This window comes from Anabrus simplex, chromosome 1 (genome assembly GCF_040414725.1).
Source record: "Anabrus simplex isolate iqAnaSimp1 chromosome 1, ASM4041472v1, whole genome shotgun sequence".
NCBI classification, from domain to species: Eukaryota; Metazoa; Arthropoda; class Insecta; order Orthoptera; family Tettigoniidae; genus Anabrus; species Anabrus simplex.
This window is the reverse complement of record NC_090265.1, coordinates 886,581,588-886,599,307: the sequence shown is the minus strand read 5'-3', so window position 1 is coordinate 886,599,307 and position 17,720 is coordinate 886,581,588. Positions and strand designations below refer to the sequence as shown.

At 37.2% G+C, this 17,720-nt stretch overlaps 1 protein-coding gene across 1 annotated transcript in view; it reads left to right on the top strand.

Moving 5' to 3' along the window:
* Positions 1-16,955, top strand: part of Gp93 (heat shock protein 90 Gp93) — an 86,015-nt gene extending 69,060 nt beyond the window's left edge. Inside the window, exons 9-15 of the mRNA XM_067136542.2 lie at positions 5,307-5,496; positions 7,157-7,300; positions 9,569-9,832; positions 15,186-15,443; positions 15,543-15,804; positions 16,066-16,166; positions 16,249-16,955. Coding sequence (XP_066992643.2) covers positions 5,307-5,496; positions 7,157-7,300; positions 9,569-9,832; positions 15,186-15,443; positions 15,543-15,804; positions 16,066-16,166; positions 16,249-16,356 — 1,327 coding nt within the window. The 3' untranslated portion in view covers positions 16,357-16,955. The remainder of the gene's footprint in view (positions 1-5,306; positions 5,497-7,156; positions 7,301-9,568; positions 9,833-15,185; positions 15,444-15,542; positions 15,805-16,065; positions 16,167-16,248) is intronic.
* The last annotated feature ends 765 nt before the right edge of the window (positions 16,956-17,720 follow it).

Sequence of the window (17,720 nt, the reverse complement as noted above, 5' to 3'; positions counted from 1 at the left end):
TTCAGGCTGAGTACTCCAACATACGTACTAATCTTCACCAATAATTTGTCTTCCTCACCCTCTCTTCCTTGTCATCTGTCCTTCCAGTGCTTATTTTGGCATTCTTTCCTCATTCTTCTGCTTATGTCCAAATCATTTCAATCTGTGTTTCTCCAGTTTTTCAGTTAGCTATTGCCATTTTAGTTAATTTCTTATGTCTTCATTTCTTACTCTCTCCCTCCTTGTCTTCCATACCATACTCCAAGAACTTCAGTTCAACTGTTCCTACACTACTCTCATCTCTCTTGTGTCATTGTTCAGGTTTCTGCTGTTCATGTCATTGTAGGTACGGGACATAATATCCCTTGAGTGTTCTTCCCAGAAATTTTTGTCAACCTGGTGGCAGGAATTAGTAGCCAGGTGGGGAATACTATTCATGAATCATGAATATGATAAAATTTCAATTTATTCCCCTCATGGCATTAACAATAATGTTACACAGGTAAACATTAATAGCAACATTGGACTATTTTATTATTATCACAAACAAGATATAACAGAATATTTTGAACTTCTAGTGTTCTACTGCTCGTTCATAATCATGTAATACCGGGACTCGCCACTTGGTTACTGTGGAGTATCATACGGGTTTGCAACGTCATGTGAAATAGTGCTTGCATGCGATTCCACGCTAATCAGGACACCGCTCGTACACACATCATGGTAGTCAAGCTAAACATTTAAACTATCCTGACAATAATGATTTATCATTAAAAAAACAGTTTTACAGTATTGACATTTTAATTTGGAGCATCCAATGACTCAAATATGTATTAATATTATGTAACTAGCACATATCTAAGTTATGTTAGCCGGGCGGTATACGAAAATGGCACGGAGATGCACCCATTAACCCCTCAGCGCCGACCTCTATACGTGGTATAGACCCTCTTTTCTTCCGTAGCCGCCGACCTCTATATGTCGTATAGAACCATACATGGTTTCACATTTACGACTATAGCGCGAAGAGTTTTGTAGTTATTGATATGCAAATTGTTTTGTTTCCAAGAAGACATTTTCAGGTTTATCATTGTTGTAAATATGAATTGAAAATCGTTATAATGTAGTTGTTTTTGCAAGGTTAATTATTTGTTAAATAAGTCTGAGCACTAATTTCTGCTTTTTATAGAAGTCTGTTTACTTCATTCTTTCCCACATAAGAAAATAAAGAAATGATGATCTGAGAAGTTTGTCTTTTCGCGTGATATTCTTTGCTCTATTTGTACATTGGGAGTGCGGTTTATTTATTATATTTGTCTTTATTTCTCAGCTCGTAATATTTTCGTAACTCTCCACAAGCGCTCTGTGTAAGCATCAGCAAGTGCTGCTTTCCGTCATACGATACGAGAGCCAGTTGTTCATGGTATATATCTCGCTTGAAAGACTATTTCTCGACCTTTCATCTGAAATATGTATAGAGTTGGTTTGTTTCGCATACAGTAAATATTATTCCCCTCATTCAGTTTCGTCCTGCTGCTTTCGGTCTCGCTGCAGCTTTATCAGTCCGTGTGGCGCGCCGTGCTCAGCCGTGGTTTGACTGACGGTAACGTGCTTGGAATATTGTATAATTCAGATGAACGTTTAGTCGGAAGTAGTAGTGACAGTATTAGCAGCACTGATAATGAAATAGATGATGTGGTAGTGGTAAATGATGAGAGTGACGATGTGGAGGAAACAGTACTTGGAAATTTCGTGTAGGAGACTATAGATTATATAGGTCACAGGGAAGTTTTCAACAGTGAATTATGATTCCTAAATTCTCTAATAATATTCACACTTGTCACAGAGACAAATATTGAGCAATTAGGGGTACCTTATCGGAGCAGCTGGTGAAAGGTTTGTTTACAAAATACGCTCGCTCGGGCGGGGAAAGAAATATTCAAGGCCTGCGCGCATCAGATAATACAGTTCCAAGGTTGCAGAAAAGACATTCTATCAGGAAATTAGCACCAAAGAGTGAGAAATCCACACCTCACAGACGTATCGTGTGTTAAAAGCACGACGAAAAGAAGACATCCGTGTACTGCTGCCAGGAATGTGACTTGGGTCCCTGTCTCGAAGAGTGCTTCGAACTCCATCACTCGGAACTAAATTACTAAGGAAATGTGAAACAATTACGTAATTATCTGCACGTACTTAGTTTTGTCATAAGGAATTCCAAATTTCGTGAATATCGGGCTACTCTTATACTTGTAGTAACGTTGTAAGTGAATCAATGTATTTCAGTCGCGTGTAGTTGAAATCTCATCCGGACGTGGGGTAGGAAGCTCTTTAAATGCCTGCGACGCTGAGGGGTTAAGAAGGTTCTAGGGAGAACACTGCCCTTTTGTACATTACTTCTTTAGTTTTCATTGGTACACCCTTGTTCCATATTACGCTCCATAACTGACAGTAGATGATACTCCCCGGTTACATTCTTCTATTGATTTCCATATCCAGGCTTCAGTTTTCTATCAGTTCACTTCTCTAGTACTTAAAGTGCTCCACTAATTCAAGTTCCTTGTCTCCGATTTTAATAGTTCCTTTTCCTTATTTCATTCCTCAACTCATCACCATTCTCTTTCTCTTCTCCACATTGATCTTCAATCCCCATTACAGATTCTTTCCATTGACTTCTTTCACCTGTTGTTGCATCTGCCTTTCATCCTTTCCCCAGATCACAACATCAACAGATCTCATTACCAGGGTTAGGATTTTTAGGGATGCACTTTTTCTTTGTAGGGGCAAATTAGAGTTCCTGGAAAGAAACCACTGTGTGATGTCTTGCCTCAAATTGAGACTAGAGATAATTTTCCAGCCCCTGCCTTTATCAGCCTACTCTACCCTTAATCACCTTTTCTCACCCCCTTTTGTAATCTTTTCTGCTTATTTTCCATATTTTTCCACAATACATGTTATAATTTAATTAACTTTCCAATACCCAAGAAATATTATTGTAAAAGTTATCAATTATCATATTTCTTGTCAGCTTGAAATGAAGATGGCAATAGTGAACCTGTCTGCATTCAATGAACACAGGCCTCAAAACAAAAGAAATACATCATAACTGCAATAATGGGGAATGGTGTAATCATATTATGAGTATATTTATAGAATTTGCAAAGTCAACAATATTACAATGAACATCACGTTTTATTTTATAACTGTTAGGTTCTTCAGTCTGCTGAAGAAACTAATTTTTAATAAATAAATTTATAAACTACCTGAAAAAGAAAATAAACAACTTACTGTAATTAGAATGATATGTTTTGTTCTGAAAGAACATCATTAGATTCCAACAAATCACACTCAAAAATATTCAGAAATGCATAAACGTTTACTATATGTTTATATCTGTTGATATCCTTAAAAACTTGAAATTTGGAAAGAAAAAATATAGTGTTTTAGTTGCTGCTGAAATACTAGGGCACTCGCTCATTGTTATGTACAGCACTTAAAACTGATAAACTTTTGCAAAGAATGGGCACGAGGTCACAGAGACCATTATAAAACATGACTTATTTTAGCACAGCTGTGGAAACGCTGACAGGGAAAGAGAGAAAGCCATCCAGTAGGACCCTCTTTGGAAGGAAAAGTACTATAAACAAACTCTATGGAAGAGCAGTACTCGTTTATCTTTCTGTGGCAGTCATACAGACCACACATCCATGATTCAGAGTTATAAGTATTTTCCACACTAGTTTAAATTGACAAGTTCAGTCAAGAATTAGGCATGCCGAAGATGTCTAAATTTCATTATTTCATTCTATCTCAGGAATTTAGGCAAGGTTTCATCACGACTAATAGAAGTGTTATACAATGCACTGTTCGCGATTTGGGGATCATTTTGGATGGAAAACACCAGCGAGACCGCATCCAACAACACATTTACACCTCGAGGCATCAAAAGAACAAAGACTCTTCAAACAAGTAAATCTCTATATCCTTAGAACAGGTGTTGTGTGGAGAGCCAAAATTTAAAGGACTTTTAACATTGATTTGTGTGCAGCTTTAACACAGGCTGGAATTCCACTCAATAAGGTGAACCGTCTGAGCTTGGAAGGATTTCTTGAAAAATATGCCTGGATGTCAGTGCCTGATGAAAGGAAAAGACTATCTTGAGCCTATTTATGAAGAAACCATACAAAGAATTAAGGACAAAGAGTTAGATTATGATGTGGGAATCATACTGGATGAAATCACAGGCTCAGTCGATCAATATGTTTTGAGCATTTTGATTTTTCCCCCTGGCAGGTGAGGAAGTTAAGCCCATGTTATTGAAGATGTATGAGTTGCCTGCAGAAAACCAATGCTAGTACAGTATTGCAGTCATTTATGGACTGCTGCTGTGACCTGGTGACACCCAGTTTGAAAAAGTTCTTCTGGTGGTTACGAAACAGGCTCTGCACATGCGGTCAGCAGTTAACTAATTAAAGCTTTTGTTTCCCAAGTTAAATCTCGTAACCTGCTTGGCTCCTGCCCTTCACTGGGTTTGTGAATCCGTTAGGAATGAATAGGACATTGCGAATCAGTTTTTCTGGCCTGTAGAAAATTCTGCTGAAAGCTGTGAGACGTACTGTTCACTACTGAGAAACCACAGGTTTCCAAAATTACTGATCATAACTCGCTGGTAAACATGGATTCAGTGTGCTGGTTTCGTGTGTGAGACTTTTGATGAAATTAACGAGTTTGTGCTTTCTGTGGATCCAACGGATGCAGATGCATTTTTCAGGACGCAGTAGCCTCCGTTACCAAAGAAGATACATGATTTACAGACAGGTCTAGTGTCCATGGTTATAAGTACCTTACAGTAGCCATTAATAGCTTGAAACAACAAGGCCTCAAAAAAAAAAAAAAGGAAAAAAAATGGAATATCTTCACTTCCATAAGGGAACAGTTAGATGGTTTTGCAAAAAAAAAAAAAAAGCTTGAGGAGGCTAGTCTTCAGAAGAATCCGGATGTTGTAAAATTTGCCATGTCTTCAGAGTTGCTATTCCGAGTGAATATCATAATTTATGAGCTTCATGATCCGTATTGATGATGTAATTTGTTAACAAATATAGCATTAGTGATTGTTCCTCCTAATCAATACAATTCAATTTTGTAATTTGGAATTGTTTCAAAAGTGAATGGTGTTATCCAGTGTGTGAAATGATAAACCCTGTATTGTGAAAAATAGCATTGTGGTTGTACAGTAGACTTTGTAGAATTCAAAGTTGATGAACATTCAAAAATTATACATGTAACAAAATTGGGAGATTAAAAAAATATTTTTTTTCTCCTTCTAGGCCATCAGAAATAACAGACAAGGAGTACAATGAGTTCTACAAATCATTGACAAAGGATACCAATGAGCCCCTTACAAAAGTTCACTTCATAGCTGAAGGTGAAGTGACTTTCAAATCATTACTTTTTGTTCCCAAAACTCAACCAGGTGAAAGCTTCAATAGATATGGCAGCAAAACAGACAATATAAAGGTAATTAATTTTCCTTCTTTTGATGGTGTACTGTAGATGAAGTGATTTATTCTTGAATATAAATTCTAACATGTGTTCCTGATATATTGTTTTTGTGAAATTCTGTCCATCTTTATATTACACGGACTAGCAGGTGAGATGGTACGTTGTTTTGGTTGCACGTTGGTGAGACTTGTAACATATCCACTACGAGCCAACTCATTTCATTGTGCTTTGTCTGCTGTTATTCTGTGCTCGCCACTCAAACAGGTTACATTTAATTCTCTTGAGAGAAAACCTCAAAAATGCTAAACCATTTGCCAGCATAGATGAATTCAACCGAATTGTAGTGAGCGTAAAAAAACCTTGTAATCCTTTGCCTGCTAGATAGTCTCGTTGATTTCTTCCCATAGCCTTTGATATCTGTATTCTCTGCCACGCAGCAGTTCAGCTTTTATAAATGGTGCCAGAACTACTGCACACTTGTAATACAGTCACATATGTTAACTATAATGGGGCAATGATACATTCTCAGCCCACTTCTCTTTGTGGCTTTTGTGGAGGACGTAATTAAGTTATTTAATGAGAAGATTTGGGGAAGTTTGAATTTGGGCACAGATGTTTGAGGACAATGTATTGTCACGTAAAATAAATAGAATGTTCTCTTTGCATTTCATATTTTATCAGACTTAATTTTAACTATCAAAATATACCTCCCTTGTAAACACAAAACCTTTGGTTACCCACAACAAATATAGGTTCGGTTATTTTGGAGAAATGAGGAACTTATACATTACCTTGAGTGACTGTACATTCCCCACTGGGTTTTTTTTTTTTTTGCACATGTTCAACTGCTGTTGGGAAACTTACCAGAAAACCTCCAAAAGAACTTGTTAATCTGAGATGAGGAGCTGGAAATGATAGGCATGAAGATCAGTACAATTATATCATTGTTAACGTAACGCAGTTGAGGTTGTTTTGATACTATGAAGGGCTGCGTGGCAGCTAAAATTATCCCTTTAATTTTCTGGAATGGCTGTATCGTGCGACTGTGGACAGAATCATTGTTAATATGTGTGGCAAGACTGTCTTCAGCACAATGATAAGCAACAGACTGAAAATTTTCCAAATTAGTTTCTGTGATATCAGGTCATGTAGCCCCTCATATCAACTTCAGTATATCTGAGTGATGACCCAGGTGAGATGTAGAGTGGTTTCTTCTTGTTAACAACAGACGAGCTTAAAAGTTATTCCTAAAAATCTAGGCTAAATAAAGTTTATAGCAAAATCATATGTAGTATTTAATTTTATGCAAATTGTTGTGTTAGGTTGCCAAAGATGCTATTGATATAGCTATCAGTGTAAATGTTATTCTTGAAAGATCCATTCCCTGCTAGTCCGTAAGTTCAGAAGTTAAGTTCATATAAAATAAATGTTTACTGTTAAATAGTCATTTACTGCTACAGTAATCTATTCGTCCACAACTCAGCAGATGAACTCGCTGCCCCATGGCTATCATTTTGTGTTTGTATAGAGGTTGCAGCATTTGAGTTACACATTTGTCTCTGTGCATGCACTTGCAAAGTTACCTTCTTGCTCACTTAGTTATTCCTTTTTGGAGTGTACCTGATTTACCATAGGAGTTTCAAATCATTGTAAAAACAAATTGATTATTTAACAGCTGTTTGTTCGCCGTGTCTTCATCACTGACGAATTTAATGATATGATGCCCAACTATCTGAACTTCGTCCAAGGAGTAGTGGACTCTGATGACCTTCCTTTGAACGTTTCCCGAGAAACTCTTCAGCAGCACAAGTTAATAAAGGTAAGTTGCCAAGAACACTTTATAATATGATCTATAGGATATCTGTTCATTCCAAAGAAATAATGTGTGCCTTACCTGATTGTTTTGATCAGGTATGAAAACTGAGAAACAGAATATACATAGTTAGAAAACAGATATATATGAAGAAAGTTGCTAATAAGATTCCATTGATGGTTAAAAGGAAAATGATACAATTAATCAATTTTCAATGAAACTCCAATCAATCTCCTCAGATCTGCATTGAGAGCTGTCACCCAGGTGGAGATTTCCTATCATTTGTTTACATAGTCTTTCCTTAAATGATTTCAAAGAAGTCAAAGATTTATCAAACATCTGCCTTGGTAGAATATTCCAATCCCATTTACCCTAATTTGTTCTCTTGAATTACAACTTTATCTCATTATGATCTTTCCTATGTTTTAAAGCTCCATTCAAGCTTTATTCTTCTACTGATGTCATTCCACACCATATCTCCACTGACACTTTGGAACATTTGCTTAGTTGGAACAGCTCGTCTCCATACTCCTTGTCTTCCCTGTGCAAAGTTTGCAACATATTCGTAGCACTAGTCTTTTGTCGGATTTCACCCAAAACAAATATTTTTGCTGTGTTTTGGATCCCTTCAAATTCTTGAATCATGATGAGCTAAGTGATTCAAGTGATATTCACAAAGTTCTTGAAATGATTGGGATGCTTCTTCCAGCGATGCATTTTCTTTAGCTGATGATTCTTCTGAGAGCAGAGAAGAATTTATTCCAGAATCTGAAGTTGAAAGTGATTCCGATGAAGAGAGCAGGTCAGCCGATGTTTCACTGGATGATACTGTTTCCGTAACACCAAAGTGGTGCAGGGTTTATCCACCCGAACCAGAGTTTCCGAGAAGTTCCGCGTAAGGGATCCTGGCATTAGGATCTGTCCGCCCCGAAACATTACACCTATTATGTATTTCTACTTGTTCCTACGGATTTGATTTGTAAGCTATAGGAGAAAGAAAGTAATGACTATGCAGCGAAAAAAAAAGAAACTAAAAGGCATTCTGGAGAAATGAAGGCCTTTTCTCGTATGCGAATCTGGTTTGATGTAAATGTCTTTGAAATGTAAAAGTAAATTGCCATTCTGATAAACATAGGGTGCACTGTGAATGTTTGAAATTGCAGCATTTATGGAGGCCTATGAGGGATGGCAGGAAAAGAAAACTCCGAGAATGATTCCCAGTAGTGCTCAGCGGCTGACGGAACTGTGTGCAGCCCAGAAATTGTTATTCATTTGTGATTTTATTTCTGTTTATACTTTTGTGAACTTAATATTTTTAAAAATCCTGTTATATTACTATATTACGAAAAATAAACAACGGAGCTCTTCTAAATACATTAGAAAATTTATATATTTATTTAGAACAAAAATGTAATCAGGACAATAACCTGAATGATACAATTGACAATAGAAACCCTATATTCGAAGGGATATTATCAAGTCTTGAAACTTTAGGCAAAAGAAACAACACAGACCATAAAATGATAAACAAGAATGAGCCTCCACCATTTTGTACATCCACTCTCCCCACCCCTTCTAAAGCCGAAGCCGTGACAGTAAGCGACACGCCTCCTGCTTGCAGGTATTTCTCCATTCTGACCTATTACACATTAAAATATTATATTTAATGATACTGAATTATTATTTGCGTATTATGTACAATTCTTGAGAGTAATACCAGTAATATAATCTTCAGCCCGCATACACCAAACATTAGCCTGGTTTCTGTTATACAAACACATTTGTTACCTGAAAAGTTGCTAGTTGTAAATAACTTTCATAGTCATTGAGTCTACATTAAATTATATTTAACTTTTTTCACACCTATCTGATTTTACAAAATGGTGCCACTTTTGGCAATTTTTAGTGCCTATATGCCTGCATATTTTAACCGTACTTGGTGCCTATAAATCCCATACTAGTTATGACAGTATTTAGGGGTTGTAGTAAGTCACTGGTAAAACTCGAATTGGAAGAAGATTCTAGTGTATGGGACTCTCACGAGGATTACTCGATTCGCCTCCTCCCCTCTCCGCAGCCTTGCCTCCCCGAAAGGAGGAGCAAACAGCGGAAATTGTTCAGAAATCCAATAAATCTCAATTGAGTAGCATTATATTACTATTGATTCTTGATGTTGGTTATACAGTACTAAGAAACTTCATACTCACTTTTCTCTAGCTCATATTTCTTTCTGTAGATCATATTACAAGTTTGACATTTATTTACTTTTTCTAGGTTATTAAGAAGAAGCTAGTGCGCAAAGCATTGGACATGTTCAAAAAGATCGATAAGGAAGATTACCTGAAGTTCTGGAAGGAGTATTCGACTAACATAAAATTAGGCATTGTTGAAGATCCATCCAATAGAACTAGACTAGCGAAACTTCTCATGTTCCATTCATCCAATGGTTCTGGGCTGACAAGTTTATCAGATTATGTCAGTCGAATGAAACCTAAGCAAAATCACATCTACTATGTTGCTGGGGCGTCCCTTTCCGAGGTAAGATCAATTTTTAAAAAAAATCTTATTGAATACATACTGCATCTTTTATGATTTAATGTAATGTTAAAGTGTATGGGAACAATGATTATATGAATTGGTGATAATGCCTGGTTTAGAGTATCACTTACTGAGAAGAGATACTGCATTGATTTGATTTAAGTCTATTGAATACATTGTAGTAAATACTTTTCTGTTGTGATCTTGCCCAGAATATTGAAATTGCCATCTTCTCAGGAGTCAACCAAGTTAACTTGAGCTCTATTAGGTCTGTGAGCATGTACCATCCAGAGAACAGAGATCTGTGTCTTGACATTGGCAGTGGCATGGTTTATCCTCTGTCATTGCATGAAAGTACTTTATTTTTAGTTTCAGGACACCCCATACTTATTGGGCTTTAATATTTACACTACTGGAGATTTTACAATACCTCATTACCACACTATGCCTATACAAACAAGTACTGTATATATGCCACTAATCCCCTGCATGTTTTTTTTTTTTTCAAAATCTTCCAGCAAACTATCGGGGTGCAGTTATTATTTGTGTCAAGGATTGTACAGTGATCTATATATACCGAAATCTGGAAGTTTGTATTTTTCCACCTGCTGTATTGGCAACTTGGTTCCCACCACAATCAAGAAGTGTGGCACATATCTATCACATCACTTGTGCATCGTCAGTTTAAGTAGTAGGACATGTTTAGGTTGGCTGGTGTGAGTTCTCTTTATAGATTGATCACGGCTAAAGAAAAACATCCACATTATTCAAGTGGCAGAGCAAATTTGTAATCGTGCTGTGGGAAGAAAGTATGATGAGGAGGAGAGCTGCAATACATGTGATTGGAGGAAAAATTCATGTATTTTGAACTAGTGGTAACCGCTGGACATTTCACGGATAAAAGGCAAAGTTTCCATAAATCAAAAAGTAAATACCGTATAATCTCGAATACCACCCGCACTGTTTTTTTGAAAATATCGCTTCCAAAATTGGGTGCAGGTCTTATTTAAAATTTTGGGAAATTTATCTTTCTGAATGTGCGTACATCGGGCATCACCACCAGCGCGGCTTGGCAACAATGCTCTATCTGTTCTTAGTATACGCTACTTCCGCGCTTGGCGTCAGTCTCACACATGTTCTCGTAGTATCAACATGAATTCCACAAAGCGTGTGCGATCTTTTACTGCGAGTGAAAAACTGAAAGTAGTTTGGGAAGCCGAAAGTATTGGAAATAGTGCCGCCGATAGGAAATACGATATCGACGAGTCGTGTATTCACGATTGGAGAAAGAAGAAAAATGTGCTATTAACATGTAGTGGTGATTGTAGAGCTTTTCGTGGACTGAGTGTACAGTTTCCAGAAATTGAAAAAAACTTTCTAAATATGTGACAGAAAGGCGGGAATTGGGATATAGTGTGTCAACTGAAATACGTCAGCATTAGAGATCGCAAAGTAACTTTTCATTGGAAGGGTTTAAGGCAAGCCAAGGATGGGTTTGTATTTTGTATAAAAGAAATGGGTTGAGCGTACAAATGCGTACCTCAATTTCACAGCGTGTTCCTGGTGCCTACGTCGAGAAGTTCTTGTCGTTTCTGCGTCACATAATTCAGTAGCGGAAGGAAAATGCATATTTACTTTCCCAAATTGGCAATGCAGGTCAGACGCCAGTCTACTCTGAAATGCCAGTGGACAGGACTGTGAATGTTAAGGGTGCGAAAAGTGTTACCATTAGAGCAGGTGGTAATGAAAAACAACGGTGTACGGTAATGTTGTGTATTCTCGCCGACGAAGCCAAATTACCGCCGTACATTGTTCTCAAGCGAAAGACGCTTCCTAAAAATCTACCCGCTGGTGTTATCGTCAGATCTTAGAACTCCAGCTGGATGAATAGTTCACTTGTGGAAGACTGGGTAAAGTGTGTCTGACATCGTCGCCCTGGTGCATTATTAGGACAAAAGAGCTTGCTTGTTCTCGACGGTAAGCAGCCACACAACAGATGCTGTGAAGGAACATATCAAGGATGGGAAAACCGACCTAGCAGTCATTCCAGGCGGGATGGCAGCGATGACGACATTTTGAGGGAAGGTGATGGTGATGAAAGTTCCGGAGTTGGTACTGATGATGATGATGATGATGAATGAACTCGTTGGATATCGTTCTGGAAATGTTTGTTTACTTTTATTTGTATTTTTCTAATCATTTGATGTGTGTTAGTAAAGATTGTAAATAATTTTGGCTTCACTTTTTTTTTTTTTTTTAATTGTTCTTTCAAAATAAGGGTGTAGGTCTTATTCGGTGGCGGATGGTATTCGAGATTATACGGTATGTGACTGACTTCTGTATAGTTTTTCCAACATCTCTGTGGTTATAGTTCCCTATGCTTGCAAAAGGCATTGCCAGACATCTTCACAAGAGTTCACAGAAGATTTAGAGTAGAGTTCATACCACAACTCGATGGGTAATAAATCAGGTGAAAATATTGATGGGAAGGATTATTTGCTTATGTGCAATTCATTATGTTTGTTATCAAAGGTGTACTGAGTCCCTAGAAAGAATTGACTATGATCATTTATTCTAGGAAATGCTGTTCATATTGGGGCAGTATATCAGATTATATCATCTTTTACAAAGTTATTAAACCATGAAGTTGATTGGTTCTGTGGTTCATGGAAGCAAGGAATCACTGGACATATGGACGGAATACTTTAAACAGTTACTTGTGTGAAGGGATATCTTTCTGATGAAGTTTTGAACTTCAGGATTTCTTGGGAGGAGAAAGCTTCCTATATTGGACAAACTGGTAGAAATTTTACAATAAGATATCAAGAATATTTAAATGCCATAGAATACAACAATTTTTCACCTATGAACATACCGCATGAAATACTTCAACCATAAATATACACCAATTAATCAAGATTCAAAGGTCATCAATTTTGCACAGAAAGGCCCCTTGCTTAACATATTAGAAAACATACATATTCATATAGCTCAATATAATAATTCAGAACATAATTTAAATAAAGTTAATGGAAAGTTGAATTTACTGTATTAAATTTTTGTTCCATTTCTATGTAAACACACATCCAACAACACATGCCCCCCCCCCCATTAAATGCAAGCTTTGCCTTCCCCACCTTCAATTCCTTTACCTACTCTCGTAACTCCTTTACCCTTGCCCCTCCCTTCTCCTCAAGATCTCCAGTCCTCTGCACCAAACAAGCAACTCAGTTCGCATTAGACCACGCATAAGAACATGCCATTGACTGGGCAATGGGAGGTCAATTTGACATTTCTTTATTTAGTAACACACTTAGAATTTCTTCTCTTTTCCAACAAGATAATTTGATCAATTTTATTTATAGGCAATACTAACACTGCAATAATTGTTGCTATTTAAAGTTGGCAGATAACTTTTATACGAGACACTTATCATGGATTGTTTTTTCTTATTAGTGGACATTCATTTATTTAAACAGCAAGAAATATTACTCAAGGCAAGTGGATCACTAGTGCAAACATAAGAATTTTAACAATTACAACTTTTAAGATTATGAACAACGCATTGGATGTAGACCGCATATTGTTAATTAATTTTAAGTGTGTTTAATCATTATTATGTACAATTCATTTCTCCTGAAGATGGCCTAATCAGGGTTAAAACATGTATAGAAGTAAATTTTAAGTGTAAAACACTTGCAGTGTTGAACAGGAGGAGAACTAGAACAATAAATTATTTTAGCGATTTTAGCTGTCTGTACGGAAATCATGAGTCACATATCTTGTGGTGAACTTTGTTTTGTAGATCAAGGGGGATGGAATATGACCAGTACCGAGAGGAAATGCTTTTACCCATATTGAGTGATTATAGGCTGAAGAGCAAATGGATCATTTCAAAAACTCCAAAAAGTGTACTCGCCCAGGACAGTTTTGTGGTTGTAACAAAGCTAATCGAGCAAGCTCACAGTTCCAGTTAGAGATAATGGAAAGGAACAAACAAGTGCAATTCAAGTCATATATAGAAAGACAGAAACAATGAAAGAAAGACATAACAGGAAAAAACACAATGACAGGTCTCTGTGGGAAGAGGGAGAAATAGAAAGAGGAAAAAAAGACAAGGACAATATCCACGTTTTCATAAACTGTTGTCTACAGATAGATAGGCTCTCTCCTGATCACTTCCAGTTCTTGTACATTCATTTCTCAGCCCCCCTGATGAGCTTGTTTCTGCTTTTTAGCTTTATTAGGAGGGCTGGCCTCACCAGTTATTGAGGGGCCTGCTGTGTTTTCCCTGTAGTGTGTTCATTTCTTCGTTCCCATCTTTCTGTATATGACTAGACTTGCACTAGGTTGTTCCTTTCCATCACCTACTTACATTAACCCGTTGTGTTCCTTTCCACTTTTTGTGTGTGTCTTTTTTTCCAGTTCTACTATAATCTATATTCTTTTAGTCTTGCCGGGCTGAGTGGCTCAGACTGTTGAGGCGCTGGCCTTCTGACCCTAACTTCGCAGGTTTGATCCTGGCTCAGTCTGGAGGTATTTGAAGGTGCTCAAATATGTCAGCCTCGTGTCAGTAGATTTACTGGCATGTAAAAGAACTCCTGTGGGACTAAACTCCAGCACCTCAGCATCTCCAAAAACCGTAGAAGTATTTAGTGGGACGTAAAGCCAATAACATTATTTATTATCTTTTGGTCTTTTTCTCTTCATTTATCAAGCTTTCTTCTTATCCTACACATCCCACATCAAGACTAAAGATCTGTCAATATTACCACTCAATGATTGTTTAGCTTACCCCTGATGAAGAAACGAGTTCATCGGGGGCTGACAAGAAATTGATGTAGACGAACTGGGATTGATGAGGAGAGAGTCAGTCTATCTGTAGATGACAATATGTGAAGATGTGGAGATTGTCCTTATCCTTTTGTGTTTTCTATTTCTCCGTCTTTCCACACTGACCTGTCATTGTGTTTTTCCTGTAATGTGTTTCTTTCATTGTCCATGTGTTTCTGTATATGACTTGAGTTCCAGTTAACAGTATTTTGTATTTAGTGAATTCACTCCTTATGCAATAATCTTAATGGATGATACTCTGTATACAACTCATTTCGGTGGTGGGGTCGTGGTGTTTGAAGGGGAAGTTTGAAAAACCTCTATGATGGTGAGGTCAGGATAGGTTTCACAGGAGAATAGCAGACTTGGCTGGAAATAGTGAAAGAAGCTTGGAGGAAACCTGGGGGGCAATGGTTTATGATTTCATAGTAAGAAGGTGGAATTTTGAAGCTGTTGTGATAGATTCCATTCCAAGAGGCTTGCAGAGATTTCTTTAAAAATTTGGTTTTCATTTTTTCAGGTGGAGAAGTCACCATTTGTAGAGAGGCTTTTGAAGAAAGGTTATGAAGTTTTATTACTAACAGAAGCTATTGATGAGTATTGCATCTCTGCTCTTCCTGAATTTGAAGGCAAAAAGTTTCAGAATATTGCCAAGGAAGGCTTCAGCCTGTCAGACAATGATGAGAAAGCTAAGGAACAGTTAGAAGCAACCAAACAACGATATGAGCCATTGATTAAATGGTTAAAGGATGAAGCTCTGAAAGACGAAATAGCTAAGGTATGTGTGGATAGAAATTTCTAAACCATGAAGTACAGGCTGTTGTTCAAATATTTGACTGTGTATGTGAATTACCTTTATGAATATACTATCTTCTAGGCAGCTGTATCTGAGCGATTATCAGGGTCTCCATGTGTGTTGGTGGCCAGTATGTTTGGGTGGACTGGTAATATGGAACGTTTGGCAGTGTCAAATGCTCATCAGAAATCTGAAGATCCTCAAAAAAGTTACTATTTGAACCAGAAGAAAACACTGGAGATCAATCCCAGACATCCACTCATCAAAGAGTTACTGAACCGTGTGGAAGATGATCCAAAAGATCCACAGGCTCGTGAAATTGCCGTGATGATGTTCAGAACAGGTACAATAATTATTTATTATTGTTGTTATAGGTTTTATGATGTTGAGTACATTTTCTGTTGTTTAATATAGGTTTTACAGATATCCAGATTTTTTTTTCTTTTCACTAGGCATTATTACCAAATTAATATTCATAGGGCTTGTAATTACTCTGGACTCACTTATAATTGTCAATGAAAACTGTCCATGGGAAGAACTGGTACCTTTTGTATTATGGTAATCTGAGCTCTTTGATGGTATTATCTCACTCTCCTGTTCACAGCAACCCTGAGATCTGGTTATATGTTGAAAGACACAGCAGACTTTGCTGAAAGTGTTGAACAGATGATGAGGAAAACACTGGGAATTCCTGTTGATGAACTTGTGAGTAAAGTTTTTGGAAAGTTTTTAATCATTCGTATAAGACTCTTGTCATCATTTTACTTACAATATTGTCTTTTTTCAGGCGGAAGAGGAAGAAGAGGAGGAAGATCTTTCTGGGAAGGAGAATGAAGATGCAGAAAGTGATGATAAAGAAGAGGAGGAAGATAGTAGTGATCATGATGAATTGTAGTGATTATTTGAACTGGTATGTTGGAGAAAACTGTGTGTTGAGAGCATATGACAACAGTTGTGCGTGTATGTGAGTGTATGTGCTAAAGGACATCGAGAACGATGACGATGATCAGTGAATGAAGTGATCTCTAAAAGTCGTATTTGTAGCAGCCATGTCACTCTCGTGTATCTATCATAGTATAAATATTATATGTAGTAAGTTGCCATTAGAAAGTATCTTCCAATATAGATTGTTTTATATTTTACAGAATGGAGAATATGAGTACTGTACATTATTTCATGAATTTGTTGTCCCTAGCTACCATAGTTATGCATCATTTGGTATGGTACTTGGTATGTATTGCAAAAACAATGTATGTTGTGTATATGAGGGCTTACATACAGAATGCAATAAGACTGAGTGAAAGATGAATGGAAGAAAGCAACTAGAGATCAAAACAGTTGAGCATCAAAGGGCCTGTGTATCTTATGCACATTTATATGCATGTTCATGCATTTCAGTTTTTACACTATGATAGATGCATGGAAAGCTTATGTTCTAGAGTGAGGGAATGTTATGTTTTTCCAAAACTTTTGTGAATAAATTATTTATGAAAATGAGCATCTTTTATTACATACCTATATTCATTCTTATTACAAATTACACCACCTCTCTGAAATTGTGGCATCGATCACGAAAGATGAAGACACAGAAACTGAGTGGAAGAATCTAGAAGCCATACTAATGCAAGCTGCCTTTGAAAGGTGTGGGAATAAAAAAAAAGAAATGGGGCAACAAGAAAAAGTTATGACCATCGAATGAAGATATCAATTACAATTACATAAACTTTTATTTTCTCCACATCTGTACAGTTTCACAACCTAAATGGACTGTTTGGAGAAAATGCAGATAAAAATAACAATGTGATAAAATTATCAAATACAAGGTTAACTAACATGTCTACGCAATCTAGGTGCTTGTCAGCGTGGGTTTTCCCTCCTTGTCTTGTTCGTAGGTACACCGTTTAGATAGACAACATGCTTCCGAGATATGAAAAGTGATCAGCCTGTTCCATTGTTGTCTAAGATGGAGATAGTGAACTAAGGAAGAGTTAATCCTGGGGCCGGTTGTGCAAGTACCTTCGTTGTTTTTCTTCTTCTTCTTCCTGCATTAATGGCAAGACCAAAGCGATCACATGCAGTTTTAAAGCAGTTGACTGACTTGTAGTTCTGCAGGTGTTAGAGCAGAAGATGCGGTGCCATCGGCATACTGCAGTTCTGTCACCAGAGTAACCAGAGTACGTCTTTGTGAGTGAAGTCTTGCCAGATTGAAAAGGCCTTCGTCAAAACTAAATTTAATCTCCATACCTAAATTCTTTGCAG